The sequence below is a fragment of the Psammomys obesus genome, unplaced genomic scaffold (assembly GCF_907164565.1).
Source record: "Psammomys obesus unplaced genomic scaffold, mPsaObe1.curated_primary_1811, whole genome shotgun sequence".
NCBI lineage: Eukaryota > Metazoa > Chordata > Mammalia > Rodentia > Muridae > Psammomys > Psammomys obesus.
The window spans coordinates 8,523,340-8,536,323 of record NW_026596134.1 but is presented as its reverse complement, the minus strand read 5'-3'; the positions used below and the strand labels follow the sequence as shown (position 1 = coordinate 8,536,323).

General features: G+C 51.6%; 1 protein-coding gene and 1 long non-coding RNA gene across 2 annotated transcripts in view; one reads left to right on the top strand and one right to left on the bottom strand.

Annotated features, from left to right (window-relative positions):
* The window catches only part of Asb2 (ankyrin repeat and SOCS box containing 2), a 34,051-nt gene that overhangs the window by 15,404 nt on the left and 5,663 nt on the right, over window positions 1-12,984 (bottom strand). Inside the window, exons 2-4 of the mRNA XM_055592734.1 lie at window positions 8,848-9,124; window positions 2,316-2,420; window positions 103-269 (exon numbers count right to left, since the gene is read on the bottom strand). Coding sequence (XP_055448709.1) covers window positions 103-269; window positions 2,316-2,420; window positions 8,848-9,053 — 478 coding nt within the window. The 5' untranslated portion in view covers window positions 9,054-9,124. The remainder of the gene's footprint in view (window positions 1-102; window positions 270-2,315; window positions 2,421-8,847; window positions 9,125-12,984) is intronic.
* LOC129665853 (uncharacterized) lies at window positions 1,060-4,647 on the top strand. The gene is made up of 3 exons (XR_008718445.1): window positions 1,060-1,251; window positions 3,755-3,965; window positions 4,478-4,647. It is a non-coding gene; the product is annotated as an uncharacterized LOC129665853 (long non-coding RNA).

Genomic DNA, 12,984 nt, shown 5'->3' with positions numbered 1-12,984 from the left:
ACACACACACACACACACACACACACACACACACACACACACACACAAACACACCAACGGAGAGCCCTGTGCCCCTACTGGCCCTTCAGAGATGGCCCTCACCTTGCTGCAGGACTTTCAGACAGCCCAGCTGGCCATAGTAGGCAGCCTCGTGTAGCGGCAGCCAGCCCTCCTTGTTGGGCTCTGCAAGATTCTTCCCATCCTGGATCATGACCTTCAAGGCTTCCTCATCCCCTTCCTTGATGGCCTTCAGCACAGGGTCCATAGCCCTGTGAGAGCAAGTGGCAGCAGGCCCTTAGTTGTAGGCAGAGGCAGGGCCAGATGGCCTGAGGGCAGGCAGGACCTGCTGGAGGGCAGGAGCCAGTGCCTGCTCTGGGGTCTCTCCTTCTTGGGTATTCAGCTTGTTCTGGGACCAAAATTTGTGCCCTCTGGCTCAGTGGATTCAAGAGAATTGGGGCGGGAACTCTGCTGTCCTGTGGCTTTCTGTGGCTGAAGCTAATGTCACACCCAAACTGTTTCTAGCAAGGGGACTCAGGCATTAACAATGGCTGACAACTGCAGAGGCATCTGCAGTGGCTAGGGGCCTTCCCCAAAGATGGCCCTCCGCTTTGTAGTGAGCACAGCTACCTACGGGACCGGATGATTGCAAGAGCTCCCAGGCATGGACCTGCCAAAAGCCCTCCCTTGACTGTCACCCCAGCCTTTCTATCTCCCCATCTGCCCATCAAATCCATTATCTTCACTCCCAGCTGTTGCAAAATGACAATACTTGAAGGATTAATAAATTAGAAGCCTTCACAGTTTAAAACTCCTAAATGCTGAAATGTTTCAGGGCTACCATGAGGGGCATTTTTGTTTGACTCACTGAAAGCAATTTGTTCATTTATCCATTCACTTACTCATCTGTCTGTTCACTATATCTTCTTTCCCTATCTATGTCCCTCTCTACCGAGTCAGTATGGACCATGACTGTCTAGGATCCTGAATTTAGGAGCTGGGGTGGATTGAGGAGGGTCTCTAGGACCTGCCCCCAAACCCTCCCAGCTGCTTCCTCCAGCATGTGACACTTCCTCCTGCCTCTCAGCCTCTGGGTTATTAATAGCAGATACAGGCGAAGCCAGAGACCCATCAAGACAAGGGACTGACCAGATAGATCCTGAATGTCCATCAACACCATCACAGCCACCTGCTTAAGTTCCACTCAGGAGCAACAGGACCATCCCTCATCAGTCTCAGAAAGGGCCCCATGGGGTATGTGGCCACTGCTGAAAGTGGAGGGGGCATGGGTTGGCTGGTCCTGTGGTCCTGGTGAGGGGAGGTCTCCACTATGTAATACTTGCTGTTGGGACCCACCAGCCGGTGTAAGTCTCTCTGGCTGGGGGTCCACAGATCTTGGGACCCTCTGTGTCACCCACTGACAGCTTCCCCAGAAGCTCAAACAAAGTCCCCACCCCAGAGAGGAAGAGGCTGCCAGGAGGGTTAAACCACCAAGGACTAGCAGCAAGCTGGTCCTGGCCCTGGAAGGAGATTTTGTCCTTCCCAACCCTGCCTTGCAGAGAAGGAAGGTTGGGGTGGGGGGGCGGGGGAGGACAGGCTCTCTCATGGTGGACATTCAGGGGTGAGTGGCTGTACTGGAATTAGAACTGGGGTTTCATTTTTTGTCAGCCCCAAAGCCCCAAGAATAATGAGGTGTCTGCCAGGCTTGGAGAGGCTGGGAATGAGAACTGTCCAGCTGCTTGCTCCTCTCTGCCACACAGAAAGGGGTACCAATGAAGGGTCCCTTTTTTTTTTGCTTTTAACTGTTTCTAGGGCCACTTTGGAGCACAGAGGAAGGAGAGAGGTACAGCTCCCAAATACCCCATTAGCTCCGTGCCCAGGCAGAACCCTCTCATTTGGCTCTGATTAGCTCTGAGGTTTGGCACCTGACACTTAAATGAAGCATTGTGGGTGGGGATTTAGACATGCACAAATGAACCCGGGAGGTGGCATGCGTGGGGCGACACAAGACAGGGATAAATAGAAGTGAAAGCCAACACCTCAGCTCCCTCCCCTAGTCTGCTGAGCCTCTGCCTCTTGCTGGGGCCCCAGATTCAGAGTCCCATGGAGCTCCTTCAGCAGGAGCAAGTCACAATCTCTGGGGATAGCTGAGGGGTCAGTCCCAAGCTTAGCTTGAATGCCACTCCTAGCGGGCATTAATCGGTAGGAGCACTGGAATCTAGGGGACACGGCTACAAACCTGCCCCTCTCCCTGCTGCCCCAGCTGGAGGTGTGTACTCAATGGTCTTGGACCAGATTGGGGGGAGGAGGTCACTTACGCTGTCTGGGAGGTCTTGAACAGGTTGCTGCTGTACTTCTGCATGACCCCTTGGAACAGGCCCAGGGGTGCACGGGTCGGTGGGCTCTCAGGAGAAGAGGAGGACCTGGAGGGTACGGAGCCAGAGTGAAAGAGAGAAAAGTACTCTGAATAGGAGAAGCGGGTCATGCTGGAGGCAGGAAGGAGGATGGAGGGTGAGCCGGGAGAGAGTTTAAGTGACAGACAGACACAGGGCTCTGAACCAAAGCAGATGGCCAGGTCCTCTCTGTGTGCTGGACACAGCTGCTGTGTCTCTGGATTATTTTTGGCCCTTGGAGGAAGCCCTTGGAGATTTAAATGACCATATAAGACAACAATGAGGTTAACCTCACCCCCGCCCCCACCGCCCCCCTGCCCAGCCAACCACAAGGGCGCAGATATGAAGCAAGGTGACATTCTTCACCGGGGAGGATGTGAGATGCAGGCGTCAGGATGAAAGGATATGGGGGTCTCACTGGGGCTGGACAAGAGATTCTTGGAGAGGCAAGGGAATGGGAAGGCCAGTCGAGAAGCTAATCCATGTGAGCCGTCTACCTCACCTTGCTGGCTTCTCATGAGAGGACTGTGGACCCCATGGTCCTCTTGGGACCCAGCAGTCTAGAAGGTACAGCAAAAGGATTTGGACAGAAGGTTGGACAGGGTTTCAAACTCAGATGCTTCTTGTGTAACCTGCAGACAAGCTCATATTCAGTCTTACTTTTCCTACCTGTATAGCGGGAAGAGGGCAGCCCCTGTCTCCAACGCCAGTATGAAATGCTTAGCTCTTCTAGAGAATAGTGTCCCTCAGAAGCTCATGTGTTGAAGGCTTGTTGATCACAGTAGTGATCAATGGTGTGGCTTGGGGAAGTGACTGGATCAAGAGGACTCTGTTCTCATCCTTGGATTTTGATCTGTTGACTGGTTCAAAAATGTGTGGTGTGACAGGTAGCTTTAATTGTCAACTTGGCACAGCCTGGGATCAGCTGGGGACAGAACCTCAATGAGTCTGTCTAAATTGGGTTGACCGCTGGGCGTGTCTGTGGGAGCTGTCTTAATTAAGTGAAGACCAAGCCCGCTGTGGGTGGCACCATTTTCTAGGCAAGAGGTCCTGAGCTGTGTAAGAGCAGGGAATTCAAGGTGGGCGCAAGCACGAATGCACACTCTCTGCTCTCAACTGCCGCTATGATGTGACGAGATGTTTCAGGCTCCTGCCGCTGCGATTTTCCCCACAGAGGCGGGTTAGAACCTGGGATTGTAAGCTTTTTCTCCTCAGTTGCTCTTGAGAGAATATTTTTTATCATAGCAACAGAAATGAAATAAGGACCGATGGCATTGTAAGGAGGTGGTGGAAATATAGGACCTGGGACCCAGTCAAAAAGAATCGGCCCTCGGCCCCTGTCTTCCTTTTTCATTGTTTCCTAGCTACTATGAAACAAGCAGCCTCCTAAGCCACGTGCTTCCACCGCCATGATATTCTGCTGCACCTTGGGCCTATGACAATGACCGTGGACTGGAACCTCTGAAACAGTGGACCCCGAATAAATCCTTTCTCCTTTAAGCCACGTCTCTTGAGCTTTAGTGCCTGAGGTGAAAGGAAGACAGCTCACACAGACACAGATGGAACTTGACTCAGGTCCGTGCTTCATTTCGTTTTCACTATACTGAGCCTCAGCCCTCATCTACCAGAAGGGCTGATGAAGATGTAACAACCATTCTACTCTGTTCGTGGCTGGGGCTGCAGGGGTAGCAGAATTAGCCCCTTTTCTTCTCCTAGCAGATCAGCCTTGATACCAAGCACTCCTGGGGTGGGGGACTGTGTTTGGGATTTGGAATATCCCCGTGGGGTACGGGTGCTGTACTGAGCACCTTGGGAAGGATCCTGACCTTGTAGGACAGGGCAGGGCCTCAGCAAAGCCAGGCTGTGGTGCAGAGGAGAGGGCCAGGAGTGAGAAGTAAAGAGGAAGCTTGCTTCAAAGCAGGCCTGGCCACCTTTGTGTTTCTTGCCTCCATACCCCTTCTCCACCCCCAACTCATTATATCCTTCCACACACATCTCCAAGCTATGTCCTACACCTGATGCACTCACTCATTTAGCAATTTTCTCTTCTTATTAATGTGGGCATTAAATATTGTCTCCTTTTACAGATGAGCGAGCTGAGAGTGGGGTATGCCCAGGATCCCACACAGCAGGTGAATAGAGCTGAGGACCAGACAGCTAAGACTTCTCCATTCTCCGGGACCTGGCTTCTTCTTGCCTTCTAACCCTCCCTTCTGCTCCATGACCTCCACACTGTCTCTGTGCCTTTGAATGTATAAGGCTCTTCCTTATATTCAACTTTGTGCCTCGGTTTCTTTACTTGCAAAGTGAGGTCAGGACCAGACTGGGAGTACATCACTGCCAATGTGGCTGAAGACGCTCAGTGTGACACAGATCCAAGAGCTATCAGCCTGAATAAGAATGTGCACAGCTTGTCTCACCTGGCCTGTTTGCAAAGGCCCCATGTTTCCCTCTTTCCTCTTGGCCCTAGGGAAGCAGCTTCAGCCAGGCTATCTCTGTAGTCAGCAGGTTTGGGCTCTCCATGCAGCCCTGGGATTTCTGGTCCATGTAGCCTCTAGACTCTAGCTACTGTTCAAATTTTAGCAAGATAATACACATCAATAAAATATTAGCAAGATGACACACACTAGTAAAAGCTGCCACATCCACCTAAAAGAGGGACCAGTCCCTGTGACGTGATAACAGCAATGAGGGTAGCTGAGGTGACGAGCTGAGGCTGACATGGTGCAATGATGTGGTCAGGGTCACAGGTCACCGCTGTGCAAGACAAATTTCTCAGAGCCCTTCCAAGCACCCTCCTGCCACCTTCTGAGGCAGAGGGGTGTGCCGTTGCCGATTCGTCAGATGAAGAGGCAGCCATGATGGGTTCCTCCATGTGCCTGCCTGGCTCTGCCCCAAGCCTGCTGTCAAGGAGTGGGATTGCGGATTGCTAAATCACATATTTTTCTGGATCCTGAAGTGCTCAGAGGCCACAGGTGCGTGACAAGGTCACACGCCCACAGAGCTGCAGGGAGGGGTTGAGATCAAGGCAGGAGGACTTGTTCTAGGAGCACCGAAATTGGGGTGCATGACTTTGGTCCTGGGGTCAGCTGGATGGCTGCTCACAGTGCCCAAGCTCTGAGTCTCAGGCTGGACTAGAAACCAAGGGACTTTTGTGCTTTCAAAGCAAAGTAGAAGGCCCCACTTCCCCTCTGCTGTCTGCGGCAGGGGAATTCCCAGCAGAGCCAACCACTGGGCTGAGTCATCTGGGTTGAGAGGAACATGCTTCCGTGGGATGTGGCTACGGGTTGTGACCTGAAAGAGGTCCAGGTAGGGCTTTTCTGCACCTCCCCCAATGCCCTGAGACACACCACTACTGAGCCTGTCCTGCTGGGTTTGCATGCACCTCAGCCTTTGCATTCTTCAGGTTGCAAGCACAGGGAGGGCATGACCTGGTGCCAGGATGGACCCAGCACAGGCTGAGGCTTGACTGGAATCATCGACAGCCATGCTTGCTATCCCAAGCAAGTCTGGGATATGTTTTTCTCCTTGGTCTTCTGGGAAGAGCAATCTTCAGTAAAATGCAGGCATTTGAAGGCTTTAAAAAACAGCTCTAGTTGCTCTCTGCTGGTCTCCCCACAGTAACCTCAGGCTCTCTGCTTCAGGGGTGTATGGACCCCATTTCCTGATTGGATAGCAAGCAGGGTATGCCTTTTGGGGGCTCTCAGGGTCCAGGCTTGGCATGACTGTTTAATTTTGTCCTTTCATCTGGTTGTGGGGAGATGGCCCTAAAAAAAGACCTTATGTTTTGTTTGGGGGATCCTCCTATGTTTTTATTCCTAGGACCCCCACACTTCCTTTTAAGGACAATGACAAATTACATCGCCAAAGTATGTTCTCAGTTTTGAAGTGTTTATTTTCCTAAAAATATTCACCAGGCAGCTACAGTAACAAAGGCACAGAGACACAGTGAACAATGTCTCTCAGGAGATTCTCCCTGACACAGAGGCTGGCCTGTGAAGCTGAGGCAGTTATGAAGTTGGGGCCCCAGGGACTCCTCATGTAGGGAACAGAGGGAAGTGAATGCAAGCTACAGGGTATGAGGAAGGCTCTAACCTGCCTCATTACACTTGTCTTTTGCAAGAGGACTACATGGGCGGTGGGAAGCTGGGGTGTGAAGAGCTTGCCTAGCAAGGGCCTGGGTTCCATGCCCTGCACCAAAAGAAAAAGAGAAGACAAAAAGTATACTGCAAGATGAGCGAGCTTCATTTTGGGAAGGGACGGTAAGGAGTGGTTGGGGCAGGACTCACTGAGAAAGGGATAGCTAATCTGAGACCCAGTGGTTGAAAAGGAGGCCCCTGGAGCCTGTGGGATGTCCTGGGTCTATTTGATAGATATTGTAATATCCAAAGATAGAGATGAGTGGGGCTTTTAGGTCCTGTACTCCCTCTAACTTCCGGTTCTGGTCATGGGTCTGTGGGGACCCAAGACCTCTGTGGGTGGGAAGGTGATGTAAAATCCAGATGAAGGCTGCCTGACCTTGGACAAGCAGTTTCATTTCAAATGGGACCCACAAGTCTGGACAGATGTAAGTGTCCCAGTGTGTTTCTATCTCCTTATCTCACAGAAGGCAGCAACTCAAAATTCTCAGTTCTGAGGACCCCCCAGGAGGGGTCCTGAGATGCAGAGGAGGCTTCAGGCACTCAGCAATGTGTGGCTCCTGTAGCTGTCCCCTCTCTGTCTCTGTCTAACTGGTCCTCTCTTGAGAAAGAGGAACCTGTGTTTGACTTCAGAGGAACCAGTCAAAACAGGAACCGAATGAGCCAAGTCCCTGCACAGGGTTTCTGAGGCCCCACTGGGATGTGGTCAGGGTCTGAAGGCCTTGTTCTCCTCCTCACTGCCTAAGGAGCCTGCCTGATATCACTGTGGAAGGGCTTCTCAGAACAGGGATCTCTGGCTTTGGCCCAGCCTGTTGGATGCAGATGAATTAACATCAGCAAAGAACAACGTGACATGGTATAAAGGCTGATGGTTGTTAACCCAGTAAAGGTACAGGGCTGAGATGGCTCATCTTTCACTTAGGAGTCATGGCTGCTCTGGCTCACATTAGCAAAATCTGTACCTTAAAGTTGTTAGACAAGGAAGCAGAACTTCTGAGGGAGCAAGGGACTTTCCCAAGGCCAAGGTCACATAGGGGTCATTGGATGCTGGGATCACTGAGATTTGAGGCCCATGGCCCACAGTCACATAGATACCACTCGTCATAGCAACTACTGTTCCCTCTCTACCCCACCTCGAACACACACAATGTTGGCTGGGGTTGAGTAGGGCAGCAAAAGCATCTTCACAGTTTATATATGTCTTTCCTAAAAGCATTTGAAGAACAAATGCCAACTACCTTTCTGGCTGTCCCTGCAAAAAAGATGTCCCCTAGATCAGTACTGTCCAATCTGGCAGCCACTGGCCACATGTAGCTAAAGAGCAGTTGGAACGTGGCTGCTGTGGGCGTGAAATACACATGAATTTAAATGCTTGGCAAGAGCTAATTAAACATTTATTTTATGTGTGTGTGTGTGGCACATACGTGCTGCAGTACCCATGTGGAGGTCAGAGGACAACCTGTTGTTTCTTTCCTTTTGCTTGGTAGGTACCAGGGATGGACTCACGTCATCAGGCTTGGAAGCAAGCTCCCTTACCCACTGAGCCATCTCACTGGCTCTTCGTGTATAATTTCTATATTGGCAATGGGCAGAAATGATGACATTTAGAAATAAAATACACACAAAATGTGAGCCGTGGTGGCTCATGCCTGGTTTCTCAGCCACGGGGAGGCCAAGGCATTGAACCTTTGAGGCTAGCATGGGCTGCACAAGTGAGTTCCAGATCAGCTTGAGCTATGTACTTTGACCTTGTCACACACACACAAAAAAAATAATTGTTATAAAATGTCGTAAAATTTCACTTGTTTCTCTTACTATTTAGGCGGCCCCGTGGACCGTGTCTGTGGCTTTTCATGTGGCCTCAGGTTGTAATGTTAGAAAGCCCAGCAGCTGGGAAGGGGAGGTACTTAGAGAGAAGAGAGGCTGGGAGATGGAGCAGGATGAAGATGCAAGGCAGATGCCTTTTGCCTTGCAGGTGTGGTTCCTGTAGACGCTGCCCAGGCAGAGCTAGAAGCACTAGCCCACCGGACAGCAGTCCCCTGCATTCAAGTGTAAGTCAGTCAGGCATGGCCAGGCCTGGGCTTCGGAGCTAGTCAATTCCAAGTCCCTATCCTGGTGACCCAGGGACCAGTTAGTCAGCCTTAGGCTTCGGTTTCCTCTACATAGAGACCACTTAGGGGGTTCCTAAGAGAATTTAAAAAAATGGAAACAAATGTGATCAGCCCAAGAAAGCATCCATTCCAAGCTCATGGAGTCCACAAACTTCAGGTCAGAAGTATTTGAGACACCTGTCCCTTCCTTAGCCTCGCCTTGCTTACCTGGCCCATGTGGGGAAATGGCCTGGCTGGTGGTTGGTCTGAGAGGACGCAGTGGTCTCAGCAGGGGTTGGGCCCCGAGTCTTATCTGCCAGGCTCTGCTCAATGGCCATCTGGACCAGCTCCTCCTCACTCAAGCTGCTGTACAGGCTGAGTTCCTCATGCCCAATGGCGCGCTGTGTGCCCCTGGTGGTGATCTCGGTTGCCATCCTGGCCGCCTCTCCTCCAGTCTCCAGAAGAGAGACCCAGCAGTAACAAGTGCACAGAACGTGACAAATCCCTGCGGGGAAGCCAAAACCCTCCAGTCACTGAGTGGTCCACAGGGCAACCATGTTCACCCACAGGGAGGGCTGTGCAACTGCGCATTTTAAACATGTACTTGTGCACCTGCATGTTAGCATGTACACCTGAGTGAGGGGGCACTCAGGGGCCGGAAGAAGCCATCAGATCTTCCGCAGGTAGAGCTGCAGGTGCTTGCACGCCACTTGATAGGTGTGCTAGGAGCCAAACTGGGTACTCTGCATGAGTATCAAGAGCTCTTAACCACAGGACCATCTCTCCACCTCACTCTTTATCTTTTTTTTGAAATGCATTCATTTGGCCAGGGGATTCGTCTAAACATCCATCCATCTACACAGCCTCCCACTCACACATCTGTTCACCCATCCACCTATCCTTCAAGCCATCAGCCTCTCGTGCCTCTGTCCACCCTCCCACAGCTACGGTCACCCGCCCTCCTTCCATTCTCCCACTCGTCCTATCGACCCAGATGCCCAAACATCCAGCAATCACACCCATCCCCCAATCTTCCTACCCATTGGACAGTCCATGCACTCGACCACTCAAGCCTTTCATCTACCGTCATTCACCTTCCAGACATCCATCCAACCATCTTCTCTCTGTCCATCACCCACCCCTCTATCTATTCACTCCCTCAGCCGCCCACCCACTCCCTTTTAAAGCTATCTATGCAGATAACTACCCACTCACCATTTCCATTCCAGGAAGTCTATCTACCTATTCACATATGCCTGCATACATCAACTGAGAGATTATTTCTTGTGCAGCTACTCTGGGTCAGGCGCTCTTCTGGGGACACCAAGATCTCGACATCTGGAATCCTGCCTCATGAGCCCACACTGTGTCGAGCACATTCCTCCCATCCAGTTGCAGCTGTGTTCCACACTGGCACATCAAGACTGCTCTTCACAGTGGGAGGGCTGAGAATCTGCATGGTCTAGTGAAAGCCAGCCGTTACACCAGTTTCATTACCGGGGCTCTCTTCTAAAAAAAAAAAAAATACAAATGCCCCAGAGAGAAAGGGGCAGGCTGCGTGACACTCTTTCAGCAAATGGGATCCAATCAGGCCAACCTGTGATGTTTCCTGGCTTGCAGCAGCGTGACTGCAGGTCAGTGGTTCTCAGCCTGAGCATTCAAGTCACATGAGGTCTTTAAAAAAAAATGACACACACACCCCCCCAGGACCAAGTGCCATTATTCCAGTCTGGCAAATATGTGCCCTTTTCCCCAGAGGCAGACATCCTTCTCCTTCCCCTCGGATGTTGGGCCAAAGCCCTTCGGACCTGCTCTGTCAAGGGGAAGCTGATGGGCACAACACAACAGGCACATGAGAAGTTCCTTCTGTCATGCCCAGGGGAAAGGGGAATTTCCCGTGAGACCTGCTTCCTAGTAGCCTGAGCTCCAGAAAGGATCCATCAGTCTCCTGAGGGTAGGTAAGCTCCCACCCAGCAGTCAGTGAGAGCCCCCTGCCAGGCAGTGAGAGGTCAAGATCCACTCCCACCCCAAGCTATCCTCAATTGAGTAGGACCCTCCATGCTGCAGCCCCCAGCCCCAGCCTGTCGCTAGCTCCTAGAGTCTCCCCTACCTTCAGGTGTGGACGTTGGCTACCGATGCTTAGTCTAAGGGCCGATTTGCGATGTGGCGTTCTTGTGGCTCCAGCTAACTGGTACACAGGAGACCAGCCCAGCACTTCTCAGAGAGGACATACAAATGTCCCACAGCCAAAACACCAAGAGGCATTCACTTTGCTAATGCCGACGGATTCAAATTCAGATCTAAAGTAACACAACTTCTCCTGGCCCCACACGGCTCAAATGAAAAGGGTAGAAACCGTAAGTGCCGGGGAGTGTGTGGGGTCACCGCACACTAGGGGCTCACGTGGGGTCACTAGGGGCTGTGATGAGGGCTAGAAGGAGGAGCCTTCTCTCCCACTACTCCCTGGGCCTCCTGTGTGCAATTGTGTGCTGTTCGAGGGGCCACATCGAGAGAGCACACCCTGGGTGTCCTGTGAAGAATTGTGGCAGAGTGGGCATGGCCGGAAGGCAGCCATCCTCTTGCACCCAGCCCCTCTGGCACCTGGGTCAGGTGTGAGGGGAGATGTGTTGTGTTCACAGTGGAGCTGAAAAGGTCGGTTCGCAGCTGCCCTCTGGAAGGCTTGCCGTCTGGATTGCTTGCAATGGACTTACCAGCCTATAGCATTCATGAAATAGTTTCACATTCCTGTCAAAAGCCCAGGACCTAACCGAAGGTCAGGCACACGAGAAGTATTTAATAAGTGCAGGAGGATAAACAGGAGAATCAGAATAAGGTTTAATTCCCTGGAAGGCCAGCTGGTTTCTGGACTGGGGACCCCCTGCTGCCTGCTCTAGCCTTATGCTACCATCTGCTGGCCATGTCAGGGATTGCAACCTACTCATCCTACAGAGCAGGACTCCTGTCCTGTCTGTAAAGCAGATGCTAACAGCTTGGCCTGTGGCTGTGTATGCAGTATGCATGACACATGATATTATGGCAAATGTGGAGACCTCATCTGACACACAACCAGAGCCTGGAAAAAAATCTGAATATGACTTAAATCTCCCTGGAGGCAGCCTTCACCTGTTCCTGTCCACTCAGGACCTGCCCTGGCTGGCAGTTTTCAGAAAGGCCGTCTGACTGTCTTACCTTCTTCCTGGTTTTCCTCCATTTAAAATGAGGGAGGGCCAAAGTGAAAGGAGCCCCCAAGGCATCCTGCTCTTTCAGTGAAAAGAGAAGCTGTCAGTGCCTAAGCTGGCCCCACGTCTGCTGAGCAGTGTGTCAAGGCAAGATCCGGTCAGAGCTGTGGACTCCATGTCTGCTCTCATCAGGCCTGATGCAAGCCTGGTGGCCATTCTTCCCCCTAGCCCCTCCACCCTCTAGCTGTTTTAGACCTTGGGGGACCACCTGCCTGCCTTCCCTTCTCCTTCCAGTCCCAGTCTCGGTGACCGTGGGGGTCCTGAGGGGTTTCTTGAGTTGCAGGAAGGTGCAGGGCACAGGGCAAGCACTGGGGTCAGGTAGCCACTGGAGCATGAGTGTGGAGGGTGGGCTGCCACACTGCCCGAGAAGGGCCATGGCTCTGGGCCAGGTGTCACCTCAGAGCGGCACTGCCAACCAAAGAGAAGGCTCCCTTGCCACCAGTACATACACACACTCATGTTTGTTGGTGTGTGTGTGTGTGTGTGTGTGTGTGTGTGAGAGAGAGAGAGAGAGAGAGAGAGAGAGAGAGAGAGATGTGTGTATGTGTGTTCACACGTGTGGCTACAGTTGAGGTGAATGTGCATAAGTGTGTGCATGTAGGCCTGAGGGTGACATCGGGGGTCTCGATTTAATTTATTGAAACAGAGCCTCTCGATGCACTCAGGGCTAGCTAGCTTGCCCTAGGGGTCCCTGGCTCTGCCTTCTGTGTGCTGAAATTACTGACAGCCACCGTGCCTGCCTGGTTTTCACATGGGTTCTGGGGATCCCAACTCCAGCTCTCATGGTTGTACACACACAAGCCAAGCACCTTACTTACTGAACTGTTTCCCCAATGCCCCTCCTGCTGCTGTTTAAGGTTTTAGGAGAGACAAGGGTCAAGAATGAAGACTTTGCAGTTTTGAAAGATTGTCTGTAAGTGTACACTGTGTCTGAGTGTATAAAAAATTTATACTTATAACCGTGTTTGTAGTCTGAATCATGTAATATGACCCTTCTTGTAATATATACTTTATTATATACATGCATGTATGTATCTCTGTACAGTCAGCTCTCTGAATCTGTGGGTTCCGCATCTATGCATTCAACCAACTGAAGCTCAAAAATAGAAAAAAAAATGTTCAAGTA